General features: G+C 39.7%; 1 protein-coding gene across 6 annotated transcripts in view; it reads right to left on the bottom strand.

The window, feature by feature from the left end:
• Positions 1 to 7,554: 7,554 nt before the first annotated feature.
• LOC147894113 (phytyl ester synthase 1, chloroplastic-like) overlaps positions 7,555 to 18,604 on the bottom strand; it is a 65,704-nt gene continuing 54,654 nt past the window's right edge. Inside the window, exons 11-18 of one of the 6 annotated variants that reach the window (XM_087385194.1) lie at positions 14,918 to 14,974; positions 14,738 to 14,844; positions 14,210 to 14,347; positions 13,805 to 13,904; positions 12,449 to 12,464; positions 12,236 to 12,300; positions 8,030 to 8,136; positions 7,557 to 7,809 (exon numbers count right to left, since the gene is read on the bottom strand). In XM_087385194.1, coding sequence (XP_087241320.1) covers positions 8,068 to 8,136; positions 12,236 to 12,300; positions 12,449 to 12,464; positions 13,805 to 13,904; positions 14,210 to 14,347; positions 14,738 to 14,844; positions 14,918 to 14,974 — 552 coding nt within the window. In that variant the 3' untranslated portion in view covers positions 7,557 to 7,809; positions 8,030 to 8,067. Of the gene's footprint in view, positions 8,137 to 12,235; positions 12,301 to 12,448; positions 12,465 to 13,804; positions 13,905 to 14,041; positions 14,348 to 14,737; positions 14,845 to 14,917; positions 14,975 to 18,604 lie in introns of those variants that run through there. The other 5 variants (XM_087385199.1, XM_087385196.1, XM_087385197.1 and 2 more) reach the window with 5 other exon arrangements.

Raw genomic sequence — 18,604 nt, 5'->3', positions numbered from 1 at the left:
TCTGTCTGAATGGTGCGTTCAGGAGTCACGTTGGTCTTAATGAAATTCGAAAACGCGAATCGTGTTGAGTGGAGGTTAGAACGCAGGTGTCACCGACTCACGACCGTCTCTTTGGCAGTCTGGGGAATCGTAGAAAGCTGCACTCTTCTCATTCTTTATATCAACAAGTCGCCAAGAGCACTCAATGCAACTATTTATACACGATCTATGTAGTTGAACGAGTGAAAGATCCTGTGGAGCAGGCAAGAAAATCCAAGGCCATGAGAATATTACTAACGATGAAGATAAGTGTACTCATATGCAAAGTTTCTTATGGGAGTGTCATTTAAATAGTGCCACAACATACGAGGAATACATGGACTATTTCACATGTACGTTGGTAAAAAATGTATAGAGATGGTTCAATCAACTTGTAATTGGGTAGTTTCTCGATTGCTATGCCATGTTTGTCTGACTCTAAGGCATTCCTATGTCTATTCACACAGGAAATTATGAGGAAGATGTTCCCACCAAGCTTAGAGAACTCAAAAAAAATAAGGGCGAGTTTGTCCAAGACTTTGTTCTTTGGATGCAGGCTCTTATTAACCAATTGACTACTATGCTAAATGACAAGTCCATGATAGCCTAGGTACCCACGTGAACTTGCACAAGTTGGAAATAGTAAATCTGACTAAGACATGTGAGGAATTGCTCGACCGAGCCGTAGCTTTTGAAAAATGTGTAGGCCTTAAGGGCAAGTGAAAGAAGAAAGATGCAAAAAGTGACACTAAAGAAGAACCAATGAAGAACCATTAGCTCAAATTCGAGCTGAAGAAGGCATTGAAGGAACTGGGCATTCATGGGAAGCCAAGTACAAATGAGAACTGCACTAGAAACAGTGGAGGCTCAAGTTATCATCAGGTTGAAAGCTCCAGTTGTAACCTCTACAAAGAGTGATTTGTCAGCCAAAGATATGAATTGGAAAACACAAGGGAGGTAGCTACAAGCATTGCCATAGAATTGAAGGGCAAGACACTAGTAGTCGAGGTGCCATCCAAGTAGTACCAACCACTTTCAACAACTGAACCAGGTGAGTCTTTCAAGTCCAAAGTACAAAGTGCGGACCAGGAATTGAGTAGTCCATCAAATTCTAGCATAGAGCTAGCCCAAGCATGGGACATATTCAAGAACATGAAGGTAAGTCTTACCTTTACTAAATTGATGTGAATAGTTGCATATTATCATGAAGTTTTTGCCTAGTAAATCAAGTAATCTCAAGAGAAACCGAAGGAAGTAGATTCTTTGGTTACCATTCCTGTCATTGACACACCTACAGTGGATGAAAAGTACCAGTCTTACTATCAAAAGTCAAGAAATAGATTATACATGGTGGTTCAAGATTTGACGTTATTTCTGAAGATGTTGCAACTCGACTGAAGTTTAAGACCTTCAAGCTATCTCCCTTCCAAGTGCAAATGGGATATAAATGACTAGTTGACCCCAACGGTATGCTATTGGAGGATGTTATTTTCGTAGGAGGCATTCATTTCATTTTTAGTCTCATTGTGATTGCCATGAAGCAAAATATAATCCTATTTTGTTGAGATAGGCTTGTTGCCAAGGTGCTGCATGATTGGGGATCCAAGGAAATGATCATCAAAACTGATGGCAAGGAAGTGTGCATTTCCACTAACCCTCAAAACATACAAAGAAGTTACCAGCCCAAGGATTTAGAAGTTGCAGACCCATTTCCTCAAGATGTGGAGTTATGCTTAATGGAATTTCATATCGTTCTTATCGATGAAATTGATATCTTCCAAGTGGTAGATGATATCAAGCAGAAAATGAAGACCAAGCAAATTGCATCTCAGAAAAATCAATTCCCGAGCAACTTCACTGAAGATGTTGAAGGGGAAAGAGAATTGGCAGAGACACCAATCACTAGTACACGACTCGACACTAATCAATTAGTTCCAAATCCGATATAAGAACTCAAACTTGGCACTGACAACAAGCCTACAACTATTGTATTGAGTGCCATTCTTTCTTCCAAGCAACTTCAAGTTGTCAAAGGACTTTTCACCAGGTACAAAGGTGTTTTTGCTTGGAATTACATTGGGAGTCCCACCCAAGTTATGTCAACACAAAATTCCTTTGGTACCAGATGCCAAGCTAATCTAGTAACAAAATAACAGAATAAATATGTATTATGCTAAGCAGGTGAAAGCTAAATTGGATCAACTTCTCTGAGCAAGTTATGTTGTTGATCGTAGTCATTGATTATTTCCCATCATGATAGTGCCAAAGAAAAATGGTAAACTCCAAGTATGTGTGGATTACTAGAAATTGAATGCTCAAACTATTCTAGACCCATTTCCAATATCATTTCTAGATGGGGTCTTAGATCAGGCTACAGGTCATGAAATGTATTCATTTATCGATGGTTACAGTGTCTATAATCAAATCACTGTAGCTTCAGGAGATCGAACTAATACTACATTCATCACTAAGTGGGATGCTTATGCAACCTAGGTTATGCCTTTGGATTAAGGAATGCACCATCAACCTCTCAGAAGTTCATGGTAGAAACTTTCCGAGACTATCTGACCGAGCTGGTAGCCATTTATTTGGATGATTTCTGTGCATACTCTACATACTATGATCACCTATGCTTTCTAGAAAAGGTGTTTCAGTGTTGCAAGCAAGCAAGCATCTCACTTAATTCAGCTAAGAGTGTTTTCTATATCCGAGTTGGTGTGATGGTATTCGGACCAAGCCAAGTAAAATTCATGCCATTCAGCACACGCGAGAGCCAAAAAATTTGACTCAATTATGTTCATGTGTGGCCTTCATCAATTTTTACAAATGGTTTATAAAAGATTTTGCCAAGCCTTGCAGCTCCATTATGTATATTAACTAAGAAGAATGCCAAGTTTGAATGGATTCCCAAGTTATTTAATGTGTTTCATAACTTAAAAAGCTAAGCTACACATCTTGAGGCAACCTCGATGGGATGTAAATTTTCATGTGCATGTTGATGCCTCTAGATATGCCTTAGGGATTATATTGGTGCAACTAGATGGTAGATTGGATTACTCAATGCACTATGCCAATCAGTTGTTAACACGTATAGAAGCTAGCTATAGCACTATTGAGCATGAACCTCTGGACATGATCATCAATATGCAAAAATTGTGTCACTATTTGCTCAAAAATCCATTAATTTACTACCAAGCTTTGCTCAATTTGATCAATAAGACTATCATTCAAGGATGACTTGTCCATTGGATGCTTCTTTTACAAGAATTCAATTTCAAAATCATACATAAGCCTGGTAAAATGCATGTGGGAGTCGATTGCTTCGCTAGGCTACCTGCACCAGAAGAAACTCAAGGGGTTGTTACTGATCTGCCACATGCAGAGCTCTTTGCAGCTGATCATTATGAAAGTGAGATGTTGATTTGATTGACTATTTATCCCGAGAAACCTTTCTAGATAGTATGCCAAGAGAGACAAACACAGGCAATTCGTCTTGAAGGCTTGGAAATTCACTTTGATTGATGGGCATCTCTTACCATCAATGTGAAGATGGTGTCCTGTGTCGTTGGGTTCTACCGCATAGTCTTGCGAGCTCAAGTCCATCTGGTGGATACTTTCAAGGCGAATTGATAGCTTCAAAGGTCTTGTAGGAAGGACTATGCAACTCATATGAAATGTATGCCAACGCACTAGCCATCTCTTGCCTAAGCAATCTATGCCATTGAAGATGGGAATTGGATTTTGTTGGTCCTTTCAAACCTAACAAGTTTACACATAATAAGTATCAGTGGATGCCACTGATTATGCTACCAAATGGGCAGAAGCTAAGGCACTCCGAGATAACTTGGCTTGGAGCATGTCCGATTTGTGTTCGAAAATATCATATGCAGGTATGGATGCCCAATACAACTTGTCAGTCATGATCAATTCACACACTTCTTGAATGAGGTCATGTAGCTGCTGCTGAAGGATGAATTTAAAATTCTGCTCACCCTGAAGAAATGGAGAAGCCGAAGTCTACAGTTTCAGCTCTCAAGCTGACTTTGACCAAGACCATGCATTCTCATAAGAGTGATTGGGATGCCAGAATACATGTTGCATTACGGGCATATAGAATTGCATTCAAAGTCACCACAAACTTAACTCCATTTCGGATGGATTTTGGTTTAGAGGTCATGGTACCGTTAGAGTTCATTGTTCCCAATGTCTTGAGTGGCAGTTGAACATCACGTAGAGAGTCCCCAGGCAATCAAGGGGCGATAGCATCAAATAGCCCACCTCGATGAACTGCGTATTTAAGTAGCCTGATTACAAAGCAGGTGATTCAAAGGAGAAGGAAAGCATGTCATGATAGGCATATTGTGTGTAAACACCACAAAAAATAAATATTGGTGCTCTTGTATAATGCCAAGTTGTGACCCCTCAAAAACAAATTTCAAACTTGGATGGAATGAGCCCCACAGGTTAACTGAAGTGTTTCCTAATGGATTAGTGCAGCTTGAGGATTTATAAGGAAGAACGTTTTTTGCATTATATAATGGGAGCAAAGTAAATCCTTACCGGGCAGCAAGTTACTCGGTAGAATGAGACTCAAATATAGGTCATTCGATCGATAGTGACTTGGTTGATCCTGGTGTACCAACAAGCGTCCCAGTGAGAGTGGTTTGGTTATAGTGGATGGGGCAACTCACATGCAGACACATGGCAATTCAACCATTACAAAAGCGTGAATTTTGGCTAATCATGCCAAAGATAGGGGTGTTTTGCTAAATCATGCAGCCACTAAGGTGACAGGACATCCATCTTTAGCCATTATTCGTCGTCTATACTCCACTTAGGACATTTTCCTTCTTCGACACTCACAATTGCACTCGTCTACTATTTTGCTACCTTCTATTTTTCCTCTTTTTCTCCCACTTCCACCTTCATCTATTTCAATCTGCACTATATTCCTTACCATGGAGGAACATGCATCCTCCTACATTTTGCTAATTCTTCTCTGAGTTCATTGGGCTGAAAAAACATGTTGGGTATATGCCTCACCAATACATCGCTCGAACACTTACTGCCTACGAGGATGGGAAAGAAGTAGATTGGCTGACCACGTTTGCTAAAATGTTTGAGTCACAGATTCAAGATTCAACCAGGACCAAGCACTGTGCAAGCTTGGATCCCATCTTTGCATGTTGCATCATCGTCTCAAGAAAAGTATTGTGGCCCAACACTCTTCCTATATCTGGCTCTGGAGCAAGTCGATTCAGCACAAAGGGGCAAGGTGCTGAGGACGCCAAGGGAAGTAAACAAGAATAAGTCAAAGGGTAAGAAAGGATATGACATTGAAGTTTGTGAACAAATATTGTTACACAGTACTCTAGAACAAGTATATATTTGTTAAAATGATGTAAACTATCAACTATAATGTTTATATTGTTCTTTTCTACTCCTTTTGCCTCAAAGCACCTTCTAGTAACAAGTTTTCCTATAAGGAGATAACCATAATGATTATTGTGGTCTATATTAATGGTGCAAATTACATTATCTACATTGTTCATGTGTATTAGCCTTTTGTGTACTATTGGGTGACTAATATAACCTTCTATGGATTGTGAATTCAAATTCCTTTTAAGAACTATTGTTAGAAAAAAATTTCTACTCTACTAAGTTTATGACTAGAAGCAACAACCAACTAGCTAATTCTAGAAATAGGAACTTGCTAGCTTGTTACATCAAGTAAGGACATTCAAAGTAGTTCCAACTAGCTAGCTAATGTTGAGAAGAGAGGAAAACCACGATGTACTAGCTAGTTTTAACCTTAGAGATTTCAAGTTGGAAGTAGGGACCAACTAGCTGACTGTGGGTAGTAAGAGAAGACAAAACATGATAAAAGCGAGCTTGATATATTAACCATGCATAAAGAAAGAAAAGTGAAAACATGGCATACCAACCGTCTTGCTACATATATGGAGAAGAGAATAAGCATCGTGACTAGCTAGCTCATTGATGCAAATAAGCTCGCTTTCTCATCAGATCAAGGTGATTTTAAATGAAAAACTACAATGAAATGAGAAATTATTGATAGGCTAGCTAGCTTATTTATTGAGAGTATGCGTAAGAAATAAGAATCAATTCTCTAGCACTAAGGCCTGAACTATGAGGACACAAAAGACTAATCTCCACCGCGTAACAATGCACCCACCCGTCTTCATAACTACTCCCTAACCAAACGCCCCAACACACCATTTGGCTTAGTGCACCAAGAATATAGGGGTTTTTCGAGGGATGGGAAATAAAAAGTAGTAAGATGTATTTAAGCAAAGGGTAGAACCAATTAGCTACATCAATAATTGTTCACATGTTTTGCATCTACTCATAAGATGCGAGGGTTGATAAGTCAACACGTAGCCTACTAGCTGGTTTATGTCTTTTGGTTACACACGTGTTGAGCCAAATCTCAAAAGGTGTCTTAGGTGAAATCCATGAATGGGATTAAAAATGGGGTCTCCAAGCTACTAGTTTATTCATACCACATGTTGATTTCAAGTATTGTCAAATGGGTGAGGTAAAATAGATCCATGGATCAAACATTGAGGCTTACATTTTGCTATCAAATTAAAATTGGTAGAGATTTTGACAAAGAGCACCAAGGGGCATCAACACTTGACTTTTGTTTGATATCTCACTACCAAGATTTTGCATGCTCCCCCATTGCCCACCCTTATCTTTCACAAAGTTTATGACTCTCCTAGCCCCTATGTATCCATGCTTTACATGATGCAAGGTGAAAGAGAATAAAAGTGTTATAATTTTGTAAGAAAGAATAATTCTTGAAAGAGAGAATTATTATTATCCCTTTTTTTAACGAGGCTCCAGCTCCTCCATGCTTATCATGATAGAAGCTAAAAGTGATAAAGACAATTATATTTCTTTTAAGAAATAATAATTATTGAAAGAGAATGAGTGCTTTCGCTTTTTAATTTCAAACTACAAAAAACTTTGGTCTTCATTTAGCACCCCTATGCCTGGATTCTTTTTATCAACCCACATGCTTATGAAAGAGTATCATCTTAGCAATCTATCTTAATTGCATTATCTTTATTTAGGAGCCAAAGGGAAGATTTAAATGATGTGTATGCTATGTGCTTTTGGCCAACCACCATGCTTATGAAGGAGCATCATCTTAGCACTCTAATTTAAATGCAGTATCTCCATATGCGAGACAAAGAGAATATTTATAATATGTGTCTGCTTGTACATTTAGCCTATTTACAAGTTTTATATGTTTTATAAAATATTATGAAACTTAAAAAATTAGCTCACTAAACTTTTGCAAGGATCTTATATTAATACATACATATAGCTTCGATAAAAACCTCCCGATTCGTGTAAAATGATCTTGAAAATCTTGTATACCCACTATAATCAAGATGTCATCAACCTCAAGACCCAAAAAATTTGTGACCAATTAGGTAGGAAATCATGCCAAAAACAAAATTACTTTAACAACTCATATGCTACTCTCGATAGGTCAAAGAATTTTTCCAAATAATGATTATAGCACATATGCCCTCTTGCTACTATATAACATGAGGGGGCATCATACAAAATTGCCTTAGTATTTTCATACAATGTTTTTAAGGAAAAAAGAAGAGATTACTCGAGATACAATTTAACAATTACTACCTCTTTCATATGTTGTCCTACGTTAGGCTGAATCACTTTCTTTCACACATGATGATTTTTTGAGTTTGGGATTGACTTAGCATGGCCTTCCTTTCTTTGAGAGGAAACAAACTGCACTTCCTATAAACGTTACACTTTCTTAGAAACATGCAACTGAAAAAGCATAAGAAAGTGGGGATTTTAAGGATGTGTAGTGTCAACAACGGATAGAAAACGAAGAACATGTATTTGCGCATAATCAAACACGTGTGCCAAAAGAGTCTTCATAAGTTGCACCATTGCGTTCAACAATTCACGAGTTACAACATGATGCATTTTGAAGAAAAAATACCTTCACTTGTGTATATGTGTGTATGTGTGTGTGTGTATTCAACTTCTATTGAACATCGGTAACTGTGGCAAAATTCTCCCAAGCAATCGTTTTGGTAGATCTCTACCCTGCACGTCATAGGAAAGCCTACTTTTAAACTCATACATCTAGGCTAAAAGAGACTCTAAAGAAATTTTCAAAACTAGAAACAGAACAACACAAGTAGGAGAACAGGTGAGTTCTAGTAAACTCAGAAAAAAGCCTTGCGAAATGATGTTTCTATGATTGTGTATTTTGAGTCGATTAACATTTTAATTTCAATTCTAAAATCAATCCAATGCATGCATTTTAGAATTCTTCATCTTTATTTAGTCATGCCCATAAGAGACCCAAAAAGAATTAAGACAACATGGTGGCTACTCTGTGGAGGTTGTTGGATGACAAATTGTGGTATGAGTGCCCTCAAATGCTTATAAAGTTAACTCCATCCAAAATTTCTCACAAAAAAAAATATGACATTTATGGTACATACTTCTATTTTCGCAAGTTACCTAGTGGAGTTTTCATTAAAAAAACATCCTTCTTTTTTTTTGCCAAACTATCTCCTATTTTCCAATCCACTCCTTTCTAGCTTTATACTAGCCCTTGTCATGTGTACCATAATCTTGTGTGAAATTGGAGTCTTTTCTATCTTGTCTTGATAACTCCTCGTATTAAAAAGCCTCCTGGGCCAAGGCCTGTATCGAGCATTTGTATGCAATGATAAGTTGTGCCAAAATATGAATATAAAGCCTCACATTCTCATGTGCCCACATATTCACCATGGCACAAAGGGCTTTGAAACCCCATTATATATTTCCAATTGATAGCTACAACAATCCCCTTCCCTTTGGCCTTGAATTTCAACACGAGCTCGTGAAGCCATGTTCTTCCTGGTTTGTTCTTCTTACAACGAAAGTCCTATCAACTCATGAAAGGTGAGAGGGTTGCCACCCCCCCTCAAAGACAAGTTCAATGAGGTGTGAAAACCAAGATAAGACTCAAGAAGAGAATTCAAAGTGGTAGTGACCATGTCTGAATCTAGAATGATCTCATCAATATTCAACAATTGCTCTCTCAAATCCTGAAGTTTAGTGAGGTGCTCAGACATAGTCACCCTCATCCATATGAGTATGGGTCAACTCTCTCTTCAGGAAAGAAACCCTGGCATCATTGCGGGCTGAAAACACTCTCTCCAAAATATCCCAAGCTACATTTGAGGTCTTACATGACCGAATGTGCGGAATCATAAACTTTTGACAGAAAGGGAGATAGCTGAAAGTGCTAGTGCATCACATGAATCCCACCTTTTCTGTTCCTGTGTGGGAGCCACCACTGCAGCAGCTACTGCACCTAGCACTTGTCCTGCACCCTGAGCTTGTCCTCTACCCCTTCCTCCACCTTGTTGAGGAGAAGTGGCTAGGTGCAACCACATTCTCTAGCCGTGTCTCATCCCCATTGACATAATCTCACAGAAATGTTTGCCAACTAAGACATAATCTCACAGAACAATTCTCTAGCCGTGTCTCACCCCGACAGTAGTTGTACTGATGGCTGGCGCGGGTGTACAAAAAAGCTAAGCGCGTGTACGAACAACGAACATACAGTCTGTACGAACTGTACAGAGACTCGATGTCTGCGCTGTACGACAGGGTACGAATGCATTACGGATTGACAATCCGTATTATAGTACGGATACTGCAGCTTGAGGTGTGTACAGACGTCTCCACACAGAAGGCCTCGTACGATCGTATAACTGTACGGTGCAGTATGGTGGGTGCAGAATCTGTTTTACGATCGAAGAACGGACGGATCCCACACATGGGATGTACGACAAGGAGCAACGTGGAGCTGTACGGACGTACGTACAATGGCGGGCTGCACGAGATTGAACAGGAGCTGGTCCAAGAGCTTTCTCTGATACCAAATGGAACAAGAGAGAGCAAGAAAGCAACCAAACGAAGAGATAAGGGAAAACATACAAGTGGTGAAGGTTTTTTCTAAGTGACAAAACCTTAACCTATCCACTAACCATAGTTAGGGATCCTAACAGTGGTTAGGGGGGAAACCTCTAATGAGGGAAAAGTGCCCCTAACCCACTTATTGACTATCCATTGGTCACTGCCATGAACTATGGCAATAATTCCAACAACAAGATGTGCTTTATACCATCTAAGTCATACTCGCACTGTTGTATGCAACCTTAGCCATAGGACGATACTATCAGCTTGCTTTCGAGATACATATGCAAGAAACATATCCTCTAGAACTAATTAATCCACTCCTACCCATCTAGCTCAGGGAATTAACCCATACCTAGCTTAGTGTCCAACTTATTGAACAATTCTCGCTACAAAAGACTAGTGAACTTAAGATCATGGTTGTTGATGACCTCAATTGGTGTGACAGTTGTGGAACAAGAAATGTATTCTTTGTTGGGATAAACCTGACCAACTTGGTTAGTCTATCCACAACCACCTATGTGCCATCATGCCCATGGTTGGTCCATGGTAATCTAACTATAAAATCCATGAAAATACTTCTTGCAGCCAAACATCCAGAGGTACCATAACTGTTGGTTTCCTTCCAATAAAGCTTCTTCAAGAGTCACATACGTAACAGCATTTGTAGGTGTTTTTTCTCTCAGCCACCCCATTTTGCTGTGGGGCATGAGTTATTATAAATTCTCTCTATATGCCCGATTGTCTGCAAAAATCCATGAATGCTGCATATTTATATTCTCCACCCTGCCAGACCTGAGAATCTTCTGCTTACCTAGTTGATTCTCCGATCCACGAGGGAGTCTTCTTTCCCATTTGATCCAGGTGGTTTTACCTTGGGAGACACCATGGTTAATGGTGACCATGTTCAAAGCCCAAGAGTATGCCAGCTATCGAATGTGGAAACTCTTGATGATGATATGGATGATGGTAGAGAACCTGAGGTTAACTCTTGCATTGAGGATGATGAAGTGATTTGGGACACTCAGTTTGTTTTGTACGGCATCTGTCCAGAGGCTATAATGGGCTCTAGAGGTGCCCAAACTCTCAGATTGAAGGGAATTATTAATGGTAGATCTGTCCAAAGCCTTTAAATATTTTGAGAATTTATAATGCAAGGCACGTGTGCCATCATCTACACCCAAGTCCTCCTGAAATAGTCATCAACTAATGTGATGGAATATTGAGAAAACTCTAAAGATCCTTATTGGGGCCCATTAGATGTATGTGCACCAACCCAAGCATTCCTTTGCCTTGTGAGCTTGACCTTTTGGGAAGGGGTCACGATGTTGCTTTCCACAGCCACAGGGATGACAAACTTTCCTGACTTTTTCAGTCACATGTGGCAAACCATACACCATCAGATTTTGGTGAAGCTTTGCTACCTTTCAAAATCAATGTGTCAAAACCTCCTGTGCCACACCCATGTCTTCTTGTCTTACTTGATGAGAACTGTGAATTCTAAGCAGAAGTTGAGCAATGTGGCAGATCAGTAACATGACCCTCAGGGTAGTCTATGCAACCAACAACTTCATGGCATATTTTAAGTCATTTTCATCTTTTTCTGTTGGTCTATGAGACTCATCACCTGCATATCTCTTCAAACTACCTCTATCTCTACCCAGAAGTTCATTACTCCTCTTCCTCATAGATCAATTGATAATGCACTTCAATATGCTTTGTTTAGGCATAAAACACTGGGTTCTTTGCAAACTAAATAATGCTCATGTTGTCAGAATAAAATGTATTAGGATCAACTATTAAATCTCAGGTTCTAAGAGTAACCTTTTAAACCATACTGCTTCATGGGCAGCATTGGTAGATCCTCTATATTCTCCCTTACTAGATGATAAAGCCACTATTGTGGCTGCTTTCTACTTGCCCATGACAAGGTAGTTGAGCCAAGATTGAATGCCTCAGTCTATACTTACGAAGTACCTTCACCCATATCTTCCTTCTTCTTATAAAACTTCAAAGCCCAGTCCTGCGTTGCCACAATAAAAACATGGGGCTTTCTTCTATTTAGAAGGTCCCTTTGGGGATTGATCCTGCTTTTCACAAGGATGATTGGAAGGGTGGCACTCATTGGCTATGTTCCTTAACAAATATTTTTGGGTATTCAAACGTTGTACATCAGGAGGGAAGGGCCAAGTAGAAGAAAACATAGGAATGTGCTCTAGTTCAGTACCTCGTCATTGGATCGCACTTGTCTGAGAAAATCAATGCTTCTTTCTACTCTCTCTTTCACCAACACTGCCATTCAAGCATGCAATTGAATCAGAATCCATGACCTAAATTGATTGGTTCCAAGATTCTGAATAATAAGTACCAATTGGCAGGAACCTCTAGAGATGCAGTCCTTTCAAATAATAAGTTGAATAGAGGAGAAATCTGAACTTACAATACATCTGGTTGAACTGCAGTGTAAGTAAGATAATGTACATGGGAAAAACAAAACACACAGGTTAGACTCCTTGAGTGACTGCTATGACATGAAACTAAATTGGACCCACCCCTCCCATACCAGAAGCAGGCAGCCAGAGGAACCCATTAAAAAGCACATCTTTATGTTAAGCTTCCTTTTTTTCCTAATGGACAGAGGTCAGTACTTAATCATGTCTCACGAGAACAGGTGCCCAATTGATTCAAATTACTTCATGTTTTGGTCCATGCAACAAAGCACCTGCTAAAAGCACAGAAAGAAAAACCATAAAGCATACAGCTCAATCCACCACCTACAGTTCTGAGATTTATGTCCAAGTAAGTGATGATACATCAATCCAAAAGTGATTCCAAGCAATCATAACGTTTTCTCCTCTATTCAACCAGATGTATTGTAAGTTCAGATTTCTCCTATTATTATAGGTATAATAATAGGTTATCAAAATGCTTACTATTATTATACCTATTCATAGTGATTCCAAGATATTTGAGGTATAATAATAGGTTATCAAAAGTTTTCACAAAAACATAGGCGGAAAATGGAATGCAGCATCAATGTTTCCTGGGAATGTGAAAGTTCTGAGATTTATGCCCAAGCCAGTGATGATACATCAATCCAAAAGTGATTCCAAACAGTTGTAGCACACAAGATGTTTGATGTATAATAATAAGTTATCAAAACTTTCACAAAAACAGAGGTGAAAAATGCAACGCAACGTCAAGGTTTCCTGCGAATGTGAAATGTATCATATTGTGAAGGTTTGCAATCAAGTCTCTATATGACCTAATAGGCTCAAAGTCGTATCACTATATCTTCTCTAAAACTTAGGCAAAACATTTGGTGATTTACAACTTTTTGGCTTGCCTTGTAGGCGCTTCTCTTACCAAATGGAGGTATTAGAAAGTCATTCAATTAAAAGTTTGGACCTTGAAAGTAGAGATGTTTGACAGAAATTGAGTTTTGCCAGTTGGCTGGCAGAACTATGAATTCGATATGATTTGATGCCTGGCTCTATTGTTCTAAAAGTTCTTCATCACTGACAGGGGTTTAAGCATGTGGATTCCATCAGGCAGTGGTTTTCCTGGAAAACAGTCTACAGATTTCAACTTTTCACTGGAACGGATAAATGCCACAAGCAAGGATTTCAGTGGGTCTGGGCTGTGGTGGCTTGTTGGAAATATATAATACGAATTTTCAGAAACATGAACCCTTAAAACAATTGAAATTGCCCCCAATCATAAATTCATATATGGATGATCTAAGCAAAACTCAGCACAAAAATAAGAATTAAACATTTTAAAGGAAAATGTGTACCTTGTGTCGTTCTTCCAAGCTGCAATCATCAAAGGCTGCAGTATCAACAGGTTCCGCAAAATGGAAGTAAATGCGTTCAATGGAGGGAATAGCCAGGAAGCTGCAACACATGATATTCAGACAGCATCAATGTAAGCCAAAGAAGAAAAACAGAAAACAGACAATGATGATGCAATATGGATACTGGACTGTGCTGACAAGCCATGCAATCATAAATGTACATCCAATATGCCTTGCCTGATGAAGAAGTCACTTTGATGGCTAATCCACAGCATGATACTCACTCTTATCTCGCTTTTCTGTTTGGAAAAATGCTGGACAAACAGAATCCATGTAGATCCTTCCCTGATCAATACAACATGCTAGGGCCATAAGGAGGGTGCAACAGACAGGAACTGAGAAGACCTGGGTATATTTGTTCCTGGAATCGCAGTGACTGGATATATGTAATCTAGACTAATGCTAAGCCTTCCGTACACTTCCTGCATCAAGGGTCCAAGAGGAGATTCCAACAGTTCCTTTCCATCCATCAAAATCTTGAAGCTGAAAATATACCCCACAAATTAGGTCAGGCATCTTCATGAAATAACTAGACACCATATTGCACTAGTCTCAATTGCAAGAATCGCAATCGCTGTGACATCAAGCAGATGATAAAACCCAAGTCTGTGGACTACATAGTTTCAAGTTTGGAACTTATTCCTTGTTACCATGGACCCTCATTAGGAGGGAGAGAATATTTCAAAACAAACTATCAATCATCGACAATAAAATTGGAGTCATTATCCCAGTTGTAACAGGATCATGTATTTTTCTGATGATGTTATGTCAGCCTAAATTGTCAAAATGTGGTTAGTTGGTCCTAAAACAATATGTTTGAAAGCAAAATCGAAATGCATGTCTCCATAGACTATACATAGGCAGGAAGCATACGCATCATCACCGCCAAGTGCTCCAAAGGGAATGATGATGGCATTGAAGCGACTCGCCATGCGAACAAAGTCTGCTGTTGGCTTCCACAAAAGCTTGTATTCTTCTCCCTGAGACAAAGCATGTATTAACATTATAAGGCTGAGGTTTTTATTAGACTTGGAAAAAAAGAAGAATAATCACCTTTTGCTTGCACACTTCTCTTGCCCCACCAGGAAAAAGTAGTACACGCTCTCCCTCCTGCATGACAGTTTCTATGATGAGGAAACCTGTCTTACCTGGACAACACGCCTAAAGGAATGAATTTAAGCAAGCTCACAAGCCATAAGTGAAAACAAAAAAGTACATAAGCCTAATGCAATGTGAGAATGCAAGAGCAACTTTGTGAGGAAATTACCAGATCAATGGATAGCTATCCCGTATCAGAATTTATATTTGATTTCAGCATAGGCATCAGTACACCAATGCAAAGGACACTAAATAATTATTATATTGTAGCTTGATAATTATCCAAGAAGGGAATTCTTATCAACAACCCTGAAAGTATCAAAATTCTAGCAATTGGAAATTGTCATTATGAGTATGTATCTCATTTATTCAATTTTTATTCATGTTGATATTATCTAATTTTTCAGGTGGAAGATATAGGCAGATCATGCAAAGATCATGTCAGAGGTTATACACACCTTGAGGAGTCAATGGGATAGATGAGTGTAGATAACGGAGCTGATAAAGAAGTATCCGAGACTTGGCTCGATGTGGGATTGTGTTGTAACTTCAATTCACAAAGTATGTAGTATGGAGCAGCATTATAATTCACTGCATTGACCTTTTCTAGATATGGCTCAAGACTGCTCAACCCAATTCCACTCGAAGTGTGATCACTAAGTTTCTCCAGCCAGATAGCATAGACCTACAGGCCCTAGGGAGACAACGTAGCCAAGAGGCCTCGAGGGAGATACGAAAGACTCAGCAACGGGATGATGCACAAATCAGGCTTGGCAATCTTCCCTCCGGGTTCACCAAATCTATGATGGTACAAGGAGAGTAGAATCGTGTGACAAAAGATACCACGTGTGGATATTGCAACCTATGATAGTACAGGGAAAGTAAAATTGAAGGAACATGGTGGAAAGAGGGAGAGAGAGAGGGTGGACTAGGGAGAGAGAGGAAGTGATACTCAAAAGGAGACATAATGAAATGGAAATGAAATGACTAGAGCAATGAACAAAAATGAGAGTACTCATGTAGACCAAAGAGCTTGTAGCTTGATACTTGATTTATTTGACACTAGACAAGTACAGCTCTTATAGAAGAGCGCACACACACATATGAACACCTATGCATATGGGTTAACTCCCAATATGACACATGGCATCCATAGGACACACTAGACTAGAACTCACACTAGAACACACATTTTTGACTCACTTTGGCTTCATATTCCAACACCCCCCCCATGAAGGCAAGGTGAGAGATTGCTGGAATGGAACCAAGAACAAAACATGACAATGACGATCATCAAAACTGTGCATGCCGGGGTCTAGAACTAGACATGGCTCCCCCACAATCTCAGAGGCAAGTGAGCATGGCTCAGAGGCTAGTGAGCATAACATAGAAAGCTCACCTAGCATGGCTCAGAGGCTCATCATGCATGGATGCATGATCAACTCAGAGGTCTAGGAGACCAATGCACCAATATCTTGGAACTCATATGCCAGGCCTGATGATTAGACCCTATCAATGCCAATACATGGATCCCATAGTACATCCCCCTCTTGACTCCAGAGACTAACTACAAACATGGAATCACACACCATAAAAGAAATACATCATTTTAGGAGGACAATCCAAGGCAGAGGACCTTTATTAACTTTTCAAACATTGTTTTTAGAGAGACTTCTCAAGGCAAAGAACCTTTAACTCAAAAATATATAAAAATATATAAAAGATTTCATTCATTTTGAGCCGAAGTAGCTACCGCACAAGAGTGTGCACATCCTGATGCAAAGAGGTATGTCAGTGAAGAACCAGGCAAGGATGCCCTCGCATAATGTGTCAATGAAGGCCATAGGAGTAGCTACCAAGGGAGATCACGTCATGACTCTCAATGTGCCGATCAGAGAGTCACCGAATGCGCAGAAGAGGCAATAAGTAGCAGAGATGGCGCACCAATCGAATCAGTCACCGAAGTGTACCGAGATTAGAGAAATGACATTTGACTATTCGGGACAGTCAAACACCGCAATATCGCAATGTCAGAGATGATGAGGTGTGAAAAGAGTATTCCCCGCTGTCAGAAGTCTCAAGTCAATGTACCGGAGTGTCGGTACAGTCGAAATGACTTGTGGGTAAGCTTGGGAAGCTCAAATCATTGGTGGAGGTCATGGGGGTCCAAATCTAAGAAAAAAATGCCAAAAAGTAGCCTAAAACTGCTCGGAATCTCCTTCTGACAAGTTGTACGAACTCATGGCACTGTTGTGCATCCACTTGCAGAGGTCCGTACGGACGTACAAACAAAAAATTAAAAAAAAAACCCTCAAAATGGTACGGGACAGGGTCGTTTATGTTTAGGCAATGCCAAAATGTCAAAAAAAGCCAAAATCGGACCTCAAAAGGTCAAAAAACAGCCGCTGGACTGCTCCAAAACAAGTTCTTGACGACCGACTGACGAGGAATGTCTGGCAATGCTGAGGGAGAACCACGAACTGATGCGGGAGTGAGCTGAACTCACAAATGAGGAACCATCGCAAGGCTAAAGGAAGGAAGGCTCTACCTTAGAGGAGAGGAGAGCTTCATTTGCGCGCTTCCCTCATCCTCTAGATAGAGCAAGAAGAAGGGGAAGGTAGGAAGGGATGCTCTGATACCACATGAAGGAACATGGTGGAAAGAGGGAGAGAGAGAGGGTAGGCTAGGGAGAGAGGAACTGATACTCAAAAGGAGACATAATGAAATGGAAATGAAATGACTAGAGCAATGAACAAAAATGAGAGTACTCACATGTAGACCAAAGAGCTTGTAGCTTGATACTTGATTGATTTGACACTAGACAAGTACAGCTCTTATATAAGAGCGCACACACACATATGAACACCTATGCATATGGAATAACTCCCAATATGACACGTGGCATCCATAGGAAACACTAGACTAGAACTCATACTAGAACACACATTTTTTACTCACTTTGGCTTCATATTCCAACAAAAATCATGTAGCAAAAGATACCAAGTGTAAACCTTGCCGAAAAACTTCAATCTTGCGTTGGGGTAGAGCTTTGTGAGGATATGTGCTAAGTTATCCTCCATTAGAATATAGAAAAATTGTATATCTCTAGCTGACAATTACTCTCGAACACAGTGATAGTGAACCTCAATGTGCTTGGTACGTGAATGAAATGCAGGATTATGTGCAATGGAAAAAGAACTTTGGCTATCAGTGAAGATGGTGGTAGACGAGGTCTTGCGGACATCAAGATCGGCAAGTAGCGTATGGAGCCAGACACACTCCATAGTAGCTATAAAGGTTGCCGTATACTCAGCCTCACAACTAGATGTAGCAATCATAGGTTGCCTCTTGCTGAACCAAGAAAGCCAAGCATTAAACAGTTGCCACTGTGAGATACCCGCATGTTCTAATAACCAACCCAGTCATTCTCCGTAAAAGCATGTGTAACCAGTGAAGACTTGTCATCATATAATAGTCCCAAATGTTGTGAGCCTTTCAAGTATCGGAAGACACATTTCACTGCCTCCCATGTTGTGCATTGGGCTTGTGCATGAGCCTGCTTAACTGGGAGATTGCATACTACAAATTAGGCTTAGTGTGACATATATAGATAAGGCAGCCAACAACCTGCTAGTAAAGAGT

This window comes from Dipteris shenzhenensis, chromosome 14 (assembly GCF_047967505.1).
Source record: "Dipteris shenzhenensis isolate YYH24624 ecotype China chromosome 14, Dip_SZ_1.0, whole genome shotgun sequence".
NCBI lineage: Eukaryota > Viridiplantae > Streptophyta > Polypodiopsida > Gleicheniales > Dipteridaceae > Dipteris > Dipteris shenzhenensis.
This window is presented reverse-complemented; position numbering and strand designations above follow the sequence as displayed.